The 20,746-nt window shown below is 37.4% G+C and overlaps 1 protein-coding gene across 16 annotated transcripts in view; it reads right to left on the reverse strand.

Annotated features, from left to right (window-relative positions):
- Positions 1–20,746, reverse strand: part of PCLO (piccolo presynaptic cytomatrix protein) — a 434,071-nt gene that overhangs the window by 75,424 nt on the left and 337,901 nt on the right. For 10 of the 16 annotated variants that reach the window (XM_065049216.1, XM_065049212.1, XM_065049210.1 and 7 more), the window contains 6 exons: positions 14,746–14,854; positions 14,074–14,141; positions 11,158–11,369; positions 5,488–5,538; positions 4,407–4,537; positions 2,812–2,838 (listed from right to left, as the gene is read on the reverse strand). In XM_065049216.1, the coding sequence (XP_064905288.1) occupies positions 2,812–2,838; positions 4,407–4,537; positions 5,488–5,538; positions 11,158–11,369; positions 14,074–14,141; positions 14,746–14,854 (598 nt within the window). Of the gene's footprint in view, positions 1–2,811; positions 2,839–4,406; positions 4,538–5,487; positions 5,539–11,157; positions 11,370–14,073; positions 14,142–14,744; positions 14,855–15,977; positions 16,031–20,746 lie in introns of those variants that run through there. The other 6 variants (XM_065049213.1, XM_065049208.1, XM_065049207.1 and 3 more) reach the window with 5 other exon arrangements.

A 20,746-nucleotide genomic window follows, 5' to 3' on the forward strand; every position in this document is an offset into this window, starting at 1 on the left:
AAATCAGAAAAAGAAAAATAAAAGAACCACATCTCCCATTTCTGAAACATCTCAGGGTTGGAAGAGGACAACGACCACCTTTGGTTTTTTTTTCTTTAGTATGCTTTCCTGACACAGCTTTTTGAAGCATCTTCTCCTGACTCTTCAGCAGGCTAGCTCTGCCTACAACCATTTCAACATAAGACATCAGTCAGCACATGCAGATATGCTTTGTTCTCTTGTAGGTGTTAGGGTCTGATTATAAATTGAAATGATAGTGCATCGATTTCTTTTCCAACACCATCCTCCTATTAGCACTTTAAAGTAGCATGAATCCATTATACTTATAGGTTGCAGTCTCTAATTACGGGAGTCCCATCTCACAAGAATGTTTAATGAATGCCATGGGATAACTAATATCCTGTTAATGATAGAAACACTAATTTCTTATTGATCCTGTTCCCTGGCTATGCCTCTCACTGTACTGGAAACAAACACAGAAGAGCATCAAGCTCATGATTGTTTTTATCAAGAGCCAAGAATAAAATTTTGGCTGCATGATGTTTTTTAAAGAGAATTGGTAATGCTTTGTATTGCACATTAAATTTCCTGAGTATGAAAAAAACCCTACACTAACCTTTAACAGAGTATGGATTAATCTACCTCTGTGAGCTTTGATACCAGATTTGCTTCCATTCCAATTCTAATTTAAAATAAGAGCTGGGTAGGAGAACATGAGAAGCTTTTAATACTTCAAAAACCCAACAAGGTATAAGGTTAAGAACCTATTTTTGCACCCCTACAACCAACTACCCTTTGTTTTCTGTTCAAGCCTCCCATACATTGAAAGACTTACCACTATATCTGTCACTAAATTAAATGTGCCCAGGACAGTTCTCCAGCACTAACACCAAATGGCACAGAATAACCTGTATCTGCCCTATTAAACAGTCTTCAGGTTAATTTTTGGTAATATGTTGTTCTCCTGATTCTCACTTCTGACTTTTGATCGAACTGTGTTTTGGTTCGCACTGTGGCATGGTCTCAGAGCTAATGAACTGGATGCCTTTCATATGAGATTAACTTGGAAGATGCACTGCAGGGACTCATTTAATCAGCTAGTCACTAACGATGTACCACACGTGGTACCAGATCGGAGCAGGTCTGAATTAACATTATGTAAAAGATGTATGTGTTTCATCGACCCATATATATCAATGTTGGGTCTTCAGCACCAGCAGTTTCACTCTACAAACTCAAGTCTACTGTGCAGTGCCTAGTGGCCTTATTCTCCAAAAGGGTGTGGCCATATTCAGCCTGCTGACTAGACTGTTATCTTTTAATTAAAGTGACTTCCTCTACTTTTGCTCCCACTTTTCACTCATAGTCTTTCTATGCAGTTCCATTTCTTTTCTTGCAAAACATGCTATCCACTGTCTTCCAAAAAACGTGAAGGGTATTGGGACCTGTGAATTTATGGTTCTTTTCAGAAATTTCTGATTATTTTCAGAAATGTGAGAAGAGGATTCATGCACTGTTGAGTTTCAGAGCTGGCACAGACAAAAGGTAAATGTGTTGTTAACATGGTAACTCTGGAGCATTTCCACTGAAGTCCATAGAGTGTCTGGATCTAAACTGGCAAGGGTGGCGTTAGCCCACGTTCATGTAACCTATGGTGTGGATCTGTTGCAGAGGGAAGCAGGAGACATTGACCACTTCTAAGGATGTGCAGACTCAGGCAAAGCTGGATGACTACTGAAGGTTTCTAGACCTCTGAAGGGAAGGATCTGGCAAATACAGTAAGTTCGTACCACCAATGCACTTTCCCCCAACAACTGTGACTGACAGGTGCTTTAATCAAATGTATTCATTAAACCAGTCTAAACCTAGTATGAAATAACTTGCACTTGAAATTCATAGAGTATGTTGTGTAAAAATATAAAGACTGCATTACTGTTTTCTTTTTTGTTTCTCTATGCTTCCCTAACTATAGTTTATTAATAAATAATATAAATGAAAGTACAATGAAAAAAGTATAATAGAATAACTGCATAAAAAATGTGGCATTTAAACACATTAATTAAATAATTTTATTAATGAAGGAACAGGCTGATGACAGAGAAGATCCACGTATGAAAATTCATCTGTTGGCTTGTTTGGTCAGGTTTCTACTTTCAACCAAATCTAGAAGTAAGGTTGAATTACTACTCTTATGTATAATACTGAACATGGGCTGATATTAGCATATCTTGAGAACTGAGTTTTGCCTTATGTTTCCAACCCCAGGACAAACAATGCACGACTAATTTTAACAAATAAAAATTTAACTTTGTTTACCATGAATAGACATTTATGTGGTCAAGCAGCTTTAAAGCCAGCTGTGGAATTGCCTAGAATTATCCATGGCTTCAATGTCTATACACTGTGCAAGGTGCAGAGCGAAAAATATTCCATTTAATTTCCAAAAAGTGCCTATTTCTCCTGACAGTAACACAATTCCAAATCTTGATACAAGTTCACAGTTTATTATTTCACAATATTCAGTGAGTTAGAATTAATCTTTAGATATCTCTGAACTAAATTCTTCCAGACTCCCAAAGAAATTTTGCTTGTCGTCAGAGTTTGGCCCTGGAATATTAAGGACCATTAATTACTTGTTTACAGTTCCTTCTGACCTGGAAATGGGATTTACTTGAAAATGAACAGCAAAACTGCACTGCAATCACATCATAAAAACTCAAGAGAAATGTATAGTCCAATGCACAGGCTTATCATAATACCATGCAAGCATACAAAAATGAAAGAATAAAATTGGAAGATAGTACACTCTACCTTGCATTTTGGACAACCATGACTTGTCTGCATACCCAGCATTTACAGAGATAAGAACATAGAGGAAGCAGTGTGAGAGAAAGTGAGACAGAGGTGAAAGAAAACATGCAAATAATGGGTAGTTTCTAGTATCAGAATCAAAGGAAACAGAGGCATTAGGAAGAATAAGAAGTATAGCATGGACTGAACTACAGATAAAAGATATTTGGTAGCAATTCAAGTTTCTGATTTCAGAAATAAGTTCATGTCTTTTGAGAAGATTTTCATTTTCATTTTTCCCTAAAGTCCCAAGTTACATGCAAAACTGTAACATTGCCATGTTTTAAAAAGATGAACCCAAACACAACTAAAATCCAAAGTTTTCATCATTTGTCTGCAAGTTTAAACTTGGTTGGATCTGGCTTAGACCTCTGCAGGTTGAATATCTCTCTAGTTCAAAGTCTTATTTGTACATCAGTGTACATCACTAAATGCACCTGCAAAATTCCCAGTAAGATTGACTTGACAAGTATTTTACAAGACTCTTATGCGCAGTAAAAAACCTCTCAAGATTTAGGACCTGTTCCCATTATATTCAGTAATAGTTTTGGGCCCAGTGCCACTGAACAATATTGAATGCTGTATAGCTGGAATCAGCAAGCTACAAAAGAATACGTGCGTCTTTAGTTGTACCATTCATGTGCTTTTAGTGCTGCTTGCCCATATGTCAAATGCTGAACTGTGACCTGAGCATCTACTTTCCTGTTACTTTGAATAGAGCAGAAATATAGATTTTTAGTCGCATGGTCGTAGCCTAAGAGTCTTTTAGGATAAGTGTGATTAAACCAGCAGAAAAGTTTGCAGGAATTTGTTTTTGCAGTCCAAGGTCTAATCCACCAATTTAGCTTTAGGTATTGTCACTGAAGTCAACAGGATTATTACAGCCATGTATACTTATGCATACATTGCATTCTGCAACTTTAGGGCACAAAAAAGTTATAATATTGCTGATAGAGAAACATGTTTTTTAAAGGAAGCACTAGTGAGATACTTGTAATTACAGAGTCTAGAAAAAGGTGATTAGTGATTTGTATAGTCATTAGATAGACAATTACTTGAATTTTAACTCTTAAAAGAAGTCATAAAAAACACATGGAATTATTATTTCCTGTCTGTTATTTCTCACATTTTACATAATACTGCTACCTTAAATTTATCTCTGATACTGTAATTCTGCATGTTTGTGAATCTGTCCCACATTAATGTCTTGAGCTGAAGCAACAATTCAATTTTAACCTTAACATGTAGTTTTCTTTGTTAGAGAGACTATTACATGTATTTAGTACATTACAGTAGTGTCTGCTGTTCTCTTAATATATATTTTTGCATGTAGCAGAATTTTTACATGGAAACAGAAAAAAAAACAATCTACACGAATGAGTCCCTGAGGTGATTAGCAAAGTGTGCACATTCTCCTGAGAAGAGGATCTGGCTCTCTACTAAAAATCTACCATTTTACCTGATTTTGTACCTAGATTCTTTTATAGTATATATTAGTGACAAGTAACACACCCAAATTAAAAGAAAGTTCAGGTTAAAATTTCTCCTACACTTACCCTCTCCCTGGCAGAAGATAAACTTTAACAAATGGGTCAGAATAGCCATTGTTGTCTCTGGGAGCAAGGTTTCTTGCCTGAAGGATGTGGATGATAAGGTTGCCAAGGTGTTTGTCATAGTTGATTTGAAGCTAGAGAATGCATTAAAACACAGTAAGATAATTTAATTTTTTTTCCTAAATGATTCAACACCTCTCCAAAATTCTTTGAATAAAATCAATTTTAGACCTTTACTTTGGCTGGAAATAAATACATTTTAGCAGTTTCTGTCTCTCTCTCCTGACTAGGACAAGATGCTAGATGATTATGTTGGACCTTGAAGCAAATTTTGTTCTCAAAGTCTGTCAGTATTAGTTAAAAAAAAAAAAAAAAAAAAAAACAACCAAAACCAAACCCAAAAACCAAAAAAACCCATGCATATTGATCAATTCCATTCAGGAAAAAGCAGATGAAATTCAAACCCTTTATATTCTTCTGAGCAATAGCCATCTTACTGAGTAGAAATTACACAAATTCTGACTGCCTGGAGGCCAGTACAAGGAAGGATGTTGTACTACGGAAAAACCCTTAGGATTAGTATAGGAGAGTGGGATGAATTAAGGAAACAAAAGACAGAAATCAATAGGAAATCAGGCTTAATTTATTCTGCTGCTTCCAGTTCCACTGTTTAAAAAAAACCACAAAGTCAAGTCAGTTTGCATAAGACATAATCAGAAACTTGGCATTGCATGGAAATTAATCCACTGCACTAGGAGGGACCGACAGAAGCCTTTGCTTAAATGTAGAGTCTGGCAATTTCTGATATAAACCACAAGTGTCCAAAGGCTGAAGATCAGAATGAATTTCACTACACTTTTAGCCCCTTCAGGAACAGTAGTATTTTCCATTCTTCTGTTTATATTTCACAAGACAACATTAAAGACAGAGGCAAAAATCTAGCACTGACTTACATTAGTGACATTTCAATAGGCTGGAGTTGAATAAGAAATCACTTCATAGATATTGTGTTCAGCAAACTTATTCAACGGGGAAACACAACCAAGAGCAATAACAATTTACACAGCAAGAATTAAATATTTACCTGAATTTCTCCAGTGATTGGATGGGAAGCAGACTTCACAGTTTCAGTGGGCTGCCAGATTAAAATACATAAATAAATACATAGGCACACACTCACAAACATACACATATGCATATTGGAAGTAACAGATGTTCGAAGTTAACTTTTTAAACAATTGTTGTTTAGACTGATGTATTGCCATATATTTAAAAAAAAACAAAACACATTTGTCTCCAATTTGTATTCTTAAAACTAATAGTTACGGTATTGCAACAGTACTTAAAGTCCAGCCCAGACTTTGTGCCTTAGACCACTTGAACACCAAAGTCTTTACAGTCTGAGCAGGTTGGTCACACAGGGAGGCGTGGAGAGAAAAAGACATATAGCATTAACTCTGTCTAACTAAAGTGAATTTTGCAAAGAGAAACCAAATATCATGAGAAGTACAACATATATGTATTTTTTATTGAATGGCAAAGGTCACACTAGTTTAAACTGAGTTTAGGTTAAAGTGGGTAGAAATAATGGAAAAAATGGTACTAAAACTGTGTGAAGTGTGTAAATGGATTTCAAAATTGCAAGCCATCTCAGATAACATTTTTTGCTTTATTATGTGTTTTCTGACAATCAATCCAGCTACACCTCTTCATCATCAAATTCCTCCACACACTTTCCATGACAGGAATTTTAAATTTTCTGTCCTCTGTTTTACAACACTGTACAATTTTCCTTGTTCCTCTCTCTTCTTTATCACTGAGCTTCTCTAGGTTGATTACAAAAGCAATAAAATCCTTGGTGCCTTTGTTTTTTCATGTTTTCTTCCCTCCTGCTTGTAAGTAGTTGGAAAATAATATCATAATTTGCTTCACATCCTGGACTGTTATAAAATGCCATTCTGTTAAACTGTGGTGCCTTTGACCCACCCTGGATCTATCTCTAATCTGCAAGCCATCAGTCAAGCAAGAAAGTTCAGTAGCAGGATTTGAATATTTTTGCATTCACTCCACATCTGCTTTCTTTGTTGATGCAGCAGAAAACAAAAGATGCAAACAAGGACAAACTTACTGGTCTCTGAAGACTTATCTGGAAGTCATCTTTTCTTGTCTTTCCAGATGTAACCAGCATCCTGGCATGTTATTCTGTGTAATTAGGATTTCTTTCACTTTCTGAGAGGAGGAAAACCCATCTGCCCCTTTTGTGCTGCCCTATCCTCCAAAAAAACCCTTAGAGGTTTTCTCAGGATGTTGGAAATGAACTGTTTTAAATTAGGTCAAAACAAAGCCTACATCTCCCAGACCAGAGCATGAAGTTAAGGTGATGCACTACCCTTTTCAGGTTTGCAATATGGAAACATCCCCTCAGTCACTCAGACCTGCAGACCAGAACTAACCAGAAGAATTCCAGCCAAGCATTAGCGCAACAGAAAACAAGGGAGAAAAACATCCCAAACCTGCCTCTTATATAATTCTATTCACTATCCTGTGTAGCCTTATTTTTGTTTGTTTAATATGCTTTACTTCACCTTCTGGGTGTGTTTCTTTATGAACACAAACTTTTTCAGAATAACAAAAAATGTTATTTTTCTGGAAATGCATGTGGCTCTGAAAAATAATTTTCATGGAAAATTTTTAAATCAGCTTTTCTTGGTACCTTACAAAGCTTTTAAATTGTAATGCATCTAGCAGCTAAAACAGGACATCAATAGTTTATAAAATGTTCTGAATCTTACATGATATTTTAAATTGACAGCAAACTACTTCTAAAACTTCTTTGGTCCCTGAAAGAATATTCAAAGAGAGAATTTAACTCTTTTTGCCAAAGACAGAAATCTACCTGAGTACCATGCAAACTTTCAAAGCAGGCTTTAAATGGCTTACATTTCTCATAACTTTACCTCTGCAAACGGATTCTGACCTCCGTTCTGACCTCCGTTGGTACTAGCACTGACAATACTGACAATGCTACGAAATAATATGGAGTCAGATGTTCTGTGTCTCAAAAATCACTGCCAGATAGTCTAAATGCTCTAATTTTTCAGAAGTTTGAATAGAAAAAATAATGAGTTTGTTCACTCCAAATATCACACAAGAATGTATTAGTACTGATAATGTACAAGGAGTTCAGAGAAAAGGGAATGGGCATGCTGAATTTGTGCGAGGACTTCCAAAGTTGGTTAAATTGGAGTTCTCTTTAGTCATGCAGTTACTTTGCTTTCACCTACTTTTCTGTAAAAATAAATGTGCATTTTTATGTTTTAATATCATTGTTAAATATCTGTATTCATTTACAAGGCTGTGATTCAGCATATTAAATATTTTGTTTTCTCTCTGATATCAGCTGACTTAAAACTGACCATGGAGAACTACCTAAATATTCAAAGAAACATGAATGATTTAAGCTGAAAGAAACCTCTCAAGGTCACCTGGTCCAACTCCCAGCTCAGAGCTGGGCCAACTTTGAAGTTGGATCTGGACTGAAAAGCAGAGATGAAAGTAAGTATCCTTTATCAGGGCCTCATTGAGGATTAATTTGAAAAGATGGAAAAGCATCTTACTGCTGACTTCTCTAAGAGACAAAGCATCTGAGGATTTAGAAAAACAACCCATTCTTCAAGACACAAAGACAATTAGATGTTCCTATAGGGCATTTATATCCTGGATGTAAGCTGCACTGTAGAATGATCCTGCTTATTTACATTACAAAAGAAACAGGTCTGCACAGGATATAGTCAGATGAAAACTCCCAAAGGTTAAATCTCTCATGCGATGGCTACTCTAATTTCATTCTAATTTCTTTGATACTCCCTGAATGCACTCACACACCTTGTGTAAGAGCCAGTGCTTTGTAATTTCACACCTGATGGAGAAGGTTCTCATTTCCATGATGTGAAACTTGTTAATGCCAGGCTCAGATTCCATGTGCTATCACTCTCCGGAGATGTGGAACAAAGCATTAAATATGAGAGAATCAGCACTGTGCAATGTCAGAGACCCCTACAACCTTTCTGAAGCATATATTCTATACAGAAAGCTTTAAATAAATAAATAAATAGATAAATATAATATAATAATAATAATAATAATAATAATAATAATAATAATAATAATAATAATAATAATAATAATAATAATAATAAATAAAATAAGCTTGCTAAAAATAAGAACAGTTGCAAAAACAAGATCTAGGCAGTTTGGATATTTAGTCTGTCATAATACTTCGGCATGGCTGCAGCCTGCCTAGAAATGCTGTCGGCCCAAGGCAAAGATTCGGTCCAGAAACGATGAGCAGTAGCTTTCTCTTCTAACAGAGCTCAACATTATTAGAAACTTGGCCTGCAGTCAATGAACAGAAACTATACAAGTCAACAAGAGCTGTGGTTATTATGGAAGAAGTGCCTCTCAATGTGATTTTCAGAAATAAGCAAAGAATGCTTTAAACATTTACCTGATTACGTTTGACTTTTGCATCCTCTACATAAAGGCACTAGTCTTAATGACTTTTTGTTTCATCTTTATAAGCCTTCAGCTGAATTTTTGTAAAAGATTAGTAAATCCTCTGTGAAGCAGGAAATGAAATTTATGCATCAAACTTTAGGTGACCTGCTACAGTGCCAAAGCTGGGAACCCAACCTTCTCATGTGGGTAGAGAGAAGCACCACTCCAGGACACACAACACATCAAGAATTTATGGATCTCCATACACTATGCAGTGAATTTAGGAGTGTGATTCATTTAACCAAGTGAAAAAGGTTTCAGTCTAGATAGTGACATCTGCACTGAGAGCCCTGCCCTCTACTTTCCATGCCATGCATGCACTTTAGTAACAGGTTTCATCCAGTCTCATGAATCATACTTCAGAAGTGCTTTATTCTCACTGGTAAACCTAAAGCACATGGCAAACTTGTTCATATGTAGACGTATACAACATCCAGAGTAAGGTGCGATGAAACCAACTTTTCTCCTGATGATGAGACAATTCTGCCAGATCCCCGAAAATTTTGACATGGATTTAATTTATGCATCACAGACCTGAATCAGTTCATACAGAGTCTATAGGAATTGCAGCAAGACCAAATTACTATCCAAAATAAACTGATCAATAAATATATTTACGTGATTTGCTAAATTCCTGGATGAAAGAGATTTCTGTGCTTCCTCTCACATGGAAGTTACATAAGCACATTGAAGAGCCATCTGAAGTGAGCAGGCACCGTGTACTGGTTTTGGTTTGCACAGTACCTAATGAATTTCGTATTTGAAAACACAGTTATAGTTTCAACAGCACAAAAACACAAACATAACAATAATGCAATAGGAACCTGACAGTCCCAAGAAGGAATAAAGATACAGAGAAAAAAAAAAAAATCTAGAAAAAAAATCTAGAAAGTACCTCATTTGCAATGTGAAACTTTGCTTCCAATAGTAAGACAGAAAGAACCTGGGTATTCAGGGTAGCAATCATCTTATCTATCTTGCAAATTGCTTAAGCAAGTACAGTCTTTGAAAGACTGATTTTTACTTCAGGTGTTATATATTTTGACACTAAATACATAAAAAATGTGACAGATGACTTTATAATCTAGTTTGCAGTTTCAACTTGAAAAAATGCAACTAAATTCCCATTCTGCCCTTTCCAGCTGTGCAGGTGGGTGCACAAGGAGAAAGAAAGCAAGCTGAGAAATGGACAGGACATTGCAAAGAATATGAGAAAATGTACTTAACAATTTCATAGGAATTAGAGCCACAAAGATGATTAAGGGAGTGGAGCATCTTCCGCATGAGGAAAGGTTGAGGGAGTTGGGTCTCCTTAGCTTGGAAAAGAGGAGAATGAGGGGTGACCTCATTAATGTTTATAAATATGTAAAGGGTGAGTGTCACGAGGATGGAGCCAGGCTCTTCTCAGTGACAAGCAATGATAGGACAAGGGGCAATGGATACAAACTGGAACATAGGAGGTTCCACTTAAATATGAGAAGAAACTTCTTCACAGTGAGGGAGACAGACACTGGAAGAGGCTGCCCAGGGAGGTTGTGGAGTCTCTTTCTTTGGAGATATTCAAACCCGCCTGGACACCTTCCTGTGTAACCTCATCTGGGTGTTCCTGCTCCAGCAGGGGGATTGGACTGGATGATCTTTTGAGGTCCCTTCCATTCCCTGACATTCTGTGATTCTGTAATTCTGTAATTAGCTAGTGCCAAAAAACATTTTGATGGTAAATTTATTTTTCATTCTTTCCCTGGATTTCAGAGAAATGCTTAATATTGCTATGATTATTCAAAGCTTGTAACACTTCAAACTGTAGCTTAGTACAAAAAGGTAAATTATCATCTTAATAATATCATCTTCTGCGGAACTAGTACCTCACCATCATGGAGGATGCGCTTAAAAAGGAGCAGAAACAAAAAAAAAAAAAAAAAATGAAAAGTGGAATTATTTGGTTTAAAAACAATAATATTAAGTAAGTTCAATAAATCTATTTTCAGAGAGGGCCCAATCTTTTTTGACCTTGGATAAATCACATAATCTCCTTTCCTAGTGTCCAAATTCTTTATCTTAACAGTAATACTTATCACTGTCACAGAAATGAATTCATCAATATGTGCTGTGATTTCTTGCTCCATTAAAGAAGATAAATAGGCAGTTTCTTCTTGACATCAAAATGGTATTGCCACACAGCTGACAAGTTTCTTACTTTGCTGCTGTGCCGCTTTTTGCTCACTGAGGGAGAACCAGGCTGACCGGGGCTGGGAACAGCACTGGAGGTGGCAGAAGTAGTTCCAGAGTGAATGTGAGATCCCTTTTCCGCTCCTGACGAAGTGACCAGAGGCGACTGCTGCAGTGAAACCTTCTGGAGCTCTGCAGCCAGCTGCTTGGGATCGACTCCTGGGGACTTTGCTTTATCTACTGGATTAAAGAAAGAGAGCTTTGTATTGATAATTGCTAGCACATTCAAATCCATCTTACCATGGTACATGGACAGGATAATGATCTTTAAAAATTTTCATGTCATCATACATTGTACACTTTGAAGATGCAAAAGGCAACCTATGAAAAATAGAGTTCTCCCCCACAAAGTCGACATTGCAATTCCAATCTTTCCACTCAACATGCTGTCAGCTAGTGTTACTCATCTCCCCAGATTTCTCAGAAGGTCATTCTCTAGCTGAAGAAAATTAGGCCTTGCTGATCATGCTGAATCATACTGGAGCAAATTACAGTTTTAAAGACTGGCCTATGCTAACTTGCACTGTTTGAAACTGGTCCAGTTTCAACAAGTATCTGAACTTTATTGTAACAAACTTTAATCTCAACTTTGTTTTTAATCAACTGGACATCCAATAAAACTGAATTATGCTCCTGAGATAATTTATACAAAAATAAAGAGAAAAGGAGCTCAAAACTTTAGCACTGCAAATTAATCAAAGCAGAATAAAATGAAAACAAATGTAGAGTAAAAGCCCTGATTAACCTTTCCTTATTTCACATATCTATGTGAGGCATCTGTTGTAGGAGTCTGATTGCCCTCCCTTCTACCCAGGGATGAGTGAGGAGAATTTACGCTTTGTAGATGGCAATTTCCATTTAACAGAGAAATGAGGTCAAGCAAGTTTCATATGTGCCTTAAAGTGCATAAAATTAAAAGGATACTGTGCCCAGCTTGCTTCCCAGGTTCTCAGAAGTATGAGACGTGTCAGGCAATACATTAACCTTACCTTGCCTGCTAGTCTATATTTGTTTTTTTCTTTCTAGAGGGATTGTTCCTTTCCAAAGCAAAAACGGTCTGCAATACCTCAGAGATGATGGCAAGAAAGACTTGACTAGGCAGCCAGAAGGGACTCTGCAGTGCTCTTCCAGCAAAGAAACCACCAGAAGATTGCTAGACTAGGAGGAAGAATGGCTGCAAGACTGGGGGAATTTAATTTTATTTCTGTTTTTTCTCATTTTGAGTTTTCTCAATTAATTAAAAAAAATATTGTTTATTCTATCTTCCCAAACCCAATTTCAATGTCTTTGAATGCCATTGGTGTTTTTGGATCTGCTCACTAAGGAAAAAAATTGTGGCTCGCTCTGCCTCAAAGCTCTGTTAGACTCAGTTTTTGCTTTACATTAATGTCAGTAACATCCACTTTCAGCAAAAAGTAGCTTGATGGTAAGTCTATTAATAGACAGGAAGAGTTATATGGTCAGAAGATGGAGTATTTAATCCAAGTAACTTGTGTACTGATTGAAAAAAGAGCAGTCACAAAACCACAGAACTTAGAACAGATCCCTGAGATGCTGAGTGAAACACTCTTTTAATCTGCACTGAGCTTGCCCAAAGGTAGCATTGCTAGTAAGATTGTGGATGTCAGTTCAAAGTTAGATTAGATACAACTAATACCATGAGTGGAGCCTGCAGTCATAGTATTGATTGAACAGAAGGAAATTTCCTCTAAAACATTGCCATCTTAACAAAATTTCACACAAAGTACCTGCTATTGCATCCGTGTATCTTAGTAAATACTTTATTTTCATCACTTATACCAGGCCACAAACCTTTTATTAAGGTAACATAGGCCTTAGAACTCGTTCTGTGTTATTTGGACTTGCTCCAGTTTGCTAGGAGCTTTGTTTCAGCTTGTCTGGCTGCAACAGTAATTGTCTAACGACCAGATGGCTATGACCTTAATTAGTCTCTGAGTTATGTTTCACCTTATATAATTTATGGCACAATGTCTGTTCTTAATAATTTTTATATGTAAAGGCACAACAGTAATTGCACTGTGTAGAGTGAAGTATTTCTGACTCCAGAATAATAATGCAGCTTATAGGAGCACAGGCCTGGGATGACAGCAGAGTGCTGCAAGGTTTGGGCACAGGATAACAGCTGAGGCCCCAGGGATACTGGCAACATGCTGCTCAGTACTGACACTGATGCAAACTCAGGAGTTGGACAAAATAAATTTTAGGGGCAACAGAAACGACAAAGAACAAGAATATACCACATGTAAAATGTACAATATCCAGTCAAGTCATATGCATTACAAAGTTGCTGGCTGGTGAGGATGTTGCAAAGAATGCTAGAAAACATGAAAAAAAAAAAGCCCCAAGCAGATCCTGAAGTGAAGAAGAAGGAATCTTCAACATCATCCACCTCCCAGCAAGGAGGAGTCAAAAACTCTCACCACAAATATCACACTCTCCCAGAAAATTCCTCAGATCACTGTCAACTTGCTGCAATGCCCCTGCAGTGAAAGCTCTGCCTGCAGGGACCGGAGAAGCTGCCGAAGGGGGACCCTTATGCCACGGTTTTCTGTGGCATGTATAGATGAAGGGGTAGCTAGTGGTATGTTTTCTTTGGATAACGAAAGTTAGCTGCAGTATTGTTACTGAAATTTCCTTTGTATTGATTAGACAGTGTGGACTGTGTCAGTATGAACTGAACTAGGTTAATAATAATAACCAACTAATGGCTGGCTTTGTACATAAAGTGTGGTCCCCCTTCTGCTCATGACAAGATTTAAGATGTAACACCTGAGATTTCAATGCTATTATCGTAGCTCGCATCACATCCAATTTTCAGCTGATATCCAGTCTTGCTGTATGAAAGCAACAGCTTGTCGCTCACCTGCCTTTACTGGCTCATGCAGCTCCAGGTGCTGGGGATTCTCAGAGTCCGAGAGCATGTTCAGGTCCCTAAAGAAAGCAATGAGAAGCCTGAGACAAAAGAAACTCTTTCCTCATACCCTCATTATTGTATTAAGTAGATAAATGAATAGTGGTTCATGACAGAAAGCAGCTCCCAAGCATGGCCCCTTCTTAGCTGATTCATATTTGCAGTGCTGTTAAAGAGCTGAGAAGAAAAGGTTCTTTTAAGGTGAAATCTTTAATGGACTGAATGCAAGTTTATACATTTCTCATGATGCTTAAATGACTTTCATCTAAAGGACACAGATTTCAGTAAAAGTCAAGTTAGTGCTAAATAACCATCTTTTTCTAACCCCAGGAAATTCAGTGAATTGTATGTGTGTCAGTTAGAGTAGATTGTGGCCTGACAATGGAGATATCATTGTTTATAGAAGTATAATTACTAACATCTGCCTCACTTATCTTTACTTATGGCTTTAAAAGAAAAAAAGAACAGATTTCCCACACTCACAGTGAACTCCTCCTAATTATTACATTGATGCTTTGTGCTAACAAAGGTTCCACCTTAATAACAGTAAATTCAAAAAAAAAAAAAAAAAAAAAGCCATGAAAAGCCAAAAAAATGGAAACAGAAAGATGGGGAAAAACTCACAGTCTTACACATATTTCTGCTTCCCCACTCTGTTGAATAATAATGCTCTGGACTTCTTCATAAGTTTTCCCAGTCAAGGGGATGCCATTCCATTCCAGCACCTGCATTCCTAGGAAGGCGAAACAGTATAAGGTCAAGTGCTCACAGTTCGACAAAGGCATCAGACAGACTACTTTGACAAGAAGATTTGATGTGACATTCAGTGAATGTTGTTTAAATGGCACAACACATTACCAAATCCCTTTCACTTCACACGTATTAGATTGTTGAATGTTACTGTCCCATTAGCTATAACTTACCTATTGAAACAAGACAGGACATTAATTCCTTTCTGATTCAAAATATACATGCATTCTCCACAGTCTGGACTGCATGATATTGAAAAACTTTTACATGCACACTTACCAACATGGCAAGAAACCAAAACATTTTATATATCAGACATTTCCTGGCCAGACATGGTCTTGGAAGATAACTGCTCCCTACAGCGCCACATTGCTATTAAGAAGCTGAATCTCAAAATAGAACTGAATTTGTGAATGTGATTTGCTAATTCAAACATATGTTCTCTACTTTGTCACTTAAGCAAATACAAGAAGATGAAGGCAGTTGGGCTGCTCCACATTTTAAAAATCAGCATGGAAATATTCAGATTTAAATTTTTCTTCCATATATTTTCTTATGAAAAAGTGACAGAACAGCTGAACATAATTCATTGTGGAAGATAGGAATAGAGTCATGATAACCAGGTTGAAAAATACTGAATACTGATGTAATCTCTTGTGTCTTCCAACTGTCCCAGGACTGAGCCAGGAAACTTGGTACAGAGCAAGGTATCACTATACGGAAGTTTTATGCTCAATATTTGCAGAGTCAACTCCCTCTGTAAATCATGTGAGGTGTATTCTGATGAGATATCTTTTGGTTACATTAAAATGCTTACAAAAAACAAACTATAGATACATATCTGGGAGTTACATCTCAGGTTCTGAGAACTGCATTCATATTTTGAATTAGTGGTCATAAGGATGACTCCAAAAAGATTAACTTCTCACTAATGTACAAATGTCAAAATACAAGCCTCAGGCTCTATTGAAAAAAAAAGATTTCTTAATGGGACAAGAAACTTAATTCTTAATAGGCCACTAAAAGCAATGTATTACAAAACATCTGAAAAACACATCACTCACACGGCAAGGAGAAACACAAACACTTATCTTGCTGCCACTTACACAGATAAAACCAAGTCTTCACCTGGGTCATATTTTTAATTCAAATTCCTGTGCTGTTGCGTATAACAAATGGGAAAAATAATGAAGTGAAATGTGGAGATCAACTCAGAGGAAAACATGCTGCTAAATAAAATATAATGACAGCTGTTCATGGAATAAAGCAGATGAAATTATTTGATGATGAAGAACATGAAAAATAAAGACTATAACTTTATGTTACTAAATTTTACATAGAATTCCACAAATTATGATTTGAAATATCGGATTTGCTCATAACTTTCATCAGTAAGAATTTATCATTTATCAGCACTTTACAGAAACATAAACTGTGCAGTATGACAAAAAAGTGATGCTCAGAAGGCAGTAAAACCAGCTGCTTACTGCCAAAATAGATTTGTCTTTTCCTAAAATTTAGCCCTTTTCATTCACCAGCCATCATTCAAAAGCACCATCTTGCTTTTGCTTGTTAGAGCAGATCTGGCTTTAAGCTCAGTTCCTCTGGAATAAAGCAAGAGCAATTATGAATAAATGCAGCTCCCCCTAATTTTCTGCCATACAAATATAACAGCATGCACTCTGTCTTTAGAGGCTTCTAGAAAGGAAGAAACTGAAGTTATTTTTGTTTTTCCTGTCAGTGTGTGCCCCCATAATGCTATCATGGCATAGGATGTTGAGTCTGACAGTACGAACCACTTGAGTAAGATAAGCCAAGCCACCACTTCTATGTATTGGCAACAAACAAGAATAAAACCAGCAAGTTTTTGATACTTGAGAAAGTGGTTAGTATCCTTTTTATGAGAAAAAAAAAAAGAGCTTTGTTGAAACCATCCATGGTTTATCATATCCTGCTTGCATGGCTTCAGAAGAAAATTTACTGGGGGAACAGTAAGGCTCTCATCAACCACTTGTTTTAATTTAAAAGAGCAGCAGGAACTGCCCAGCTGAGCGCTGCTGCAGTGTTGGGGTGAGGAAATTGAGTTTCATTCTCAGTGGTGAGAGTTTCACTGCTGAGTGCGACGGCACCGCAGTCACTCCCTTGGTCAGTAAGGCTACGGACATGTGAACAAAGCAGCAAACCAAAAGGAAATTGAATCTCAACAACCTTGGCTCACACAGAGATGCATTTAAGCTGTCAGTATAGAGGTATATTCTTTTATTGGCTGCCTTGTGGATTCATTAATGTTTAAAATCAAAGCAATTTAAACATGACTTAATTGATCTGTCTGATGGCCCTGGCTTCTCAGGAAAAAGTTTTTAGGCAAGAAGCTGATTTCTCTTTTCTTAAGGAGTAACTGCTAAATAACTTTTGCTGGAAAAAAATAATGTTACAAAGAAAGCCTTTAGGAGGAGGAACATGAGTCTAATCAACAGAAAGAGAAAAAAGGTACTGAGAAGTCACAGGAGACTAGTGATAATGAATTTTTTTGTCTTAAAACCAATCACATTCTGTAACTGGTCTTTGGTATTCAGAAGATATTATTCACATTTCCAAAACTTTGTATGCTTCAGACTCCCAGTTCAGTAGACAAGAAAAACAAATAGGAAGATAAGAAAACTTATATTGCTCCATGAGAACTCTGCTGACTGAGGAAGAACTAGTAATTGCCCTGATAATCGAATCCATAATTTCTTGTAGCATCCTTTTTTCTTTTTTAAATTTTATTGGGATGGCTATATCCTGCATTGATGGTGAGCAATGACTTATTTTTAGCAATATCAGCTCCCACAGTCAGCAGATCAGCTTTGCACATCAAGACCTCCTCCCTGTTCCCACTAAGTAAGCTGACACATGATTTTCTGTCTTTTTGGTATCTACTTTATGTTGACATTTAGAACCTGGAATCAGAACAAGTTTACCACTTTCCACTGATTACAAAATTATTATTCCAGAGAGGGAAACTCATAAATTCATAACTGCCACGGACATATCCACATTTAGCTAAATTAATATCATCTTTTCCCTTAAAAAAACATTCTACAGTTCTACCATATTGAATGAAAGAAGCCTATTGTGTCTGTATATTCTTCTGTATGCATCTGTTACCGGCCACAGTTGGAGATGTTATCAAAATCTAAATGCACCTTTCCTCTGATATGTATAACCATTGTGTTCTCCTTTATATGTATCAAATAAATATGTCCAAGTCTCATGTATTCATTATAGTTGCTGCTCTCAGAGCTTAAACTAAGAGATGGTGAAATTTTGTTGTATTGCATTATATTGCCATGCTTAATACATAGTTTCATGCTGCTCAAGATTGCCAGGCACTTTTTAACAGCTTCTAAAGTGTTAATTCTTATTTATTTTTGTTTAAGCATGAATAGGCCAATTATCTGTTAACTGATAACAATAAAACCTGAAAACGTTCCAGAATATATTTCCTTTTTCTGACATTTTGACTAGTCATTTGACAGCTTGTGAAATGGAAGCTAAGTACCGGTGAATCTAGAAATCAGCTTTTAACAACAGGGAGTCAGGGACTATTGAGAGGTAGTTTCTATCAGCCCAGGGATGAAAATACTTGAAATAGTTACCTCTGTTTCCTGGAGAGCATTCAGCATGCTTTGCTGATCCCGGAAGATATGTGAAATTTTTGGCAAGAGAAGTTTTGGGGAGAAAGTTTTAACAATCTGTAAAAAAGGTGAGTTTAGACTCAAACCTAGGGCCACAATTGAGCTTACAACACCACATACTATTTCTCAGGAGCCTGAATAAACCTGTGTCCAAATATGAGGAGCTAGTCTGCTGAAACTTGCTTGGACTGGCCACACGGTTTGAACTGGAAATCTTCTACTGATAATTTTTATTGCTATACTAAAGCTCTCTAATTTCTGACTACTTAAATTTATGAACATCATAGGTGTATCAGCTTTTAGAAAAAAAATGCTTGCATAATAGTAAGGACTATATTGGTATTGCTTCCTGTTCAGTCTTACAAAATGTTGCTCAATTAAGAAGTGCAAAATGAAGCTCACTAATAATGTTCAACAGACTGTACAAAATAAGGCACTTTTTAATCTTAATTATTTCCATATGTTTACAAGCATTGAAAAATTACAGCTTGTTCAGAGAGGTTGTGGAGTCTCTGTCCTTACAGATATCCAAAATCCAAAAGGACACAACCCTGGGCATATACTGGCTGGAGGGCCGGGCCCAGAGAGTGCTGGTGAATGGGGCTGCATCCAGCTGGCGGCCAGTCACTAGTGGTGTTCCCCAGGGGTCAGTGTTGGGTCCAGTCCTGTTTAACATCTTTATTGATGATTTAGATGAGGGGATTGAGACCATCATCAGCAAATTTGCTGATGACACCAAGTTGGGAGGGAGTGTCGACCTGCTGGAAGGCAGGAGGGCTCTGCAGAGGGATCTGGATAGACTGGAAAAATGGGCTGATTCCAATGGGATGAAGTTCAATAAGGCCAAAGGCCGGGTGCTGCACTTTGGTCACAACAACCCCCTGCAGCGCTACAGGCTGGGCGCAGAGTGGCTGGAGAGCAGAAGCTCAACATGAGCCAACAGTGTGCCCAGGTGGCCAAGAAGGCCAACGGTATCCTGTCCTGTATCAAAAACAGCGTGGTCAGCAGGACAAGGGAAGTGATCCTTCCCCTGTACTCTGCATTGGTGAGGCCACACCTGGAGTATTGTGTTCAGTTCTGGGCCCCTCAGTTCAGGAAAGACATTGAAGTGCTGGAGCGGGTCCAGAGAAGAGCAACACGACTGGTGAAGGGACTTGAACATAAGACCTATGAGGAGAGGCTGAGGGAGCTGGGGTTGTTTAGTCTAGAGAAGAGGAGGCTTAGAGGTGACCTCATCACTCTCTATAACTACCTGAAGGGAAGTTATAGCCAGGTGGGGATTGGTCTCTTCTCCCAGGCAGTTAGCAATAGGACAAGGGGGCATGGGCTTAAACTCTACCAGGGGAAATTTAGGCTGGATATTAGAAAGAAATTCTTTACAGAGAGAGTGATCAGGCATTGGAATGGCCTGCCCAGGGAGGTAGTGGACTCGCCGTCCCTAGAGGTTTTTAAACTGAGATTGGACATGGCACTTAGTGCCATGATCTAGTAAACGGACTAGAGTTGCACCAAGGGTTGGACTCGATGATCTCTGAGGTCTCTTCCAACCCAGTCGATTCTGTGATTCTGTGATTCTGTGATATCAGTCTCAGTGACCCCGCTTTGAACAGGGAGCTTAAACTAGGTGTTCTCCAGAGGTGCTTTCCAGCCTCAACTGCCTTGTTATTCTGTGTCAAATAGTTATATTTTGCTTTATAGACTATGTTAATATTTCATCCATATATGCCACAGCTCTATGTATCAAAGAAATAACCAGTTCTGGAGATATCAGCTCTGGACTCTGATGTCCATAAATAGTTCAAAGTGCAGTTCCATGAATTAACTGATTTGATCTAACTGAGCAATAATGAACAACTGTTCTCCATCTCTTTGAGCTCCTGTACATGAGTGTGTATATACACAAACTGTTTAGCTGATTTTTCATGAAGAGGAGAGATATTTAGTAACATTGAAAAAGCCCATGATATCAAATGATCAGAAATCAGTTCCATGGATATCGTTGAAATCTGTGTCTAAACCTCATAGCTTCTTTCAAAATGTTGGATTACATTCAGTTTTAAAATTTGGATATAATTGCATCCTGTATCATAGATCATGGTATTTAGGATAAAATTAGATAACAATAGTTCTTTGTTCTCCTACTTTTTGGCATAAGTACTTTGATGTAGTTCCTTTGAGTAGACTCTGCCCTCATT

This window comes from Columba livia, chromosome 1 (assembly GCF_036013475.1).
Source record: "Columba livia isolate bColLiv1 breed racing homer chromosome 1, bColLiv1.pat.W.v2, whole genome shotgun sequence".
Classification (NCBI taxonomy): Eukaryota; Metazoa; Chordata; class Aves; order Columbiformes; family Columbidae; genus Columba; species Columba livia.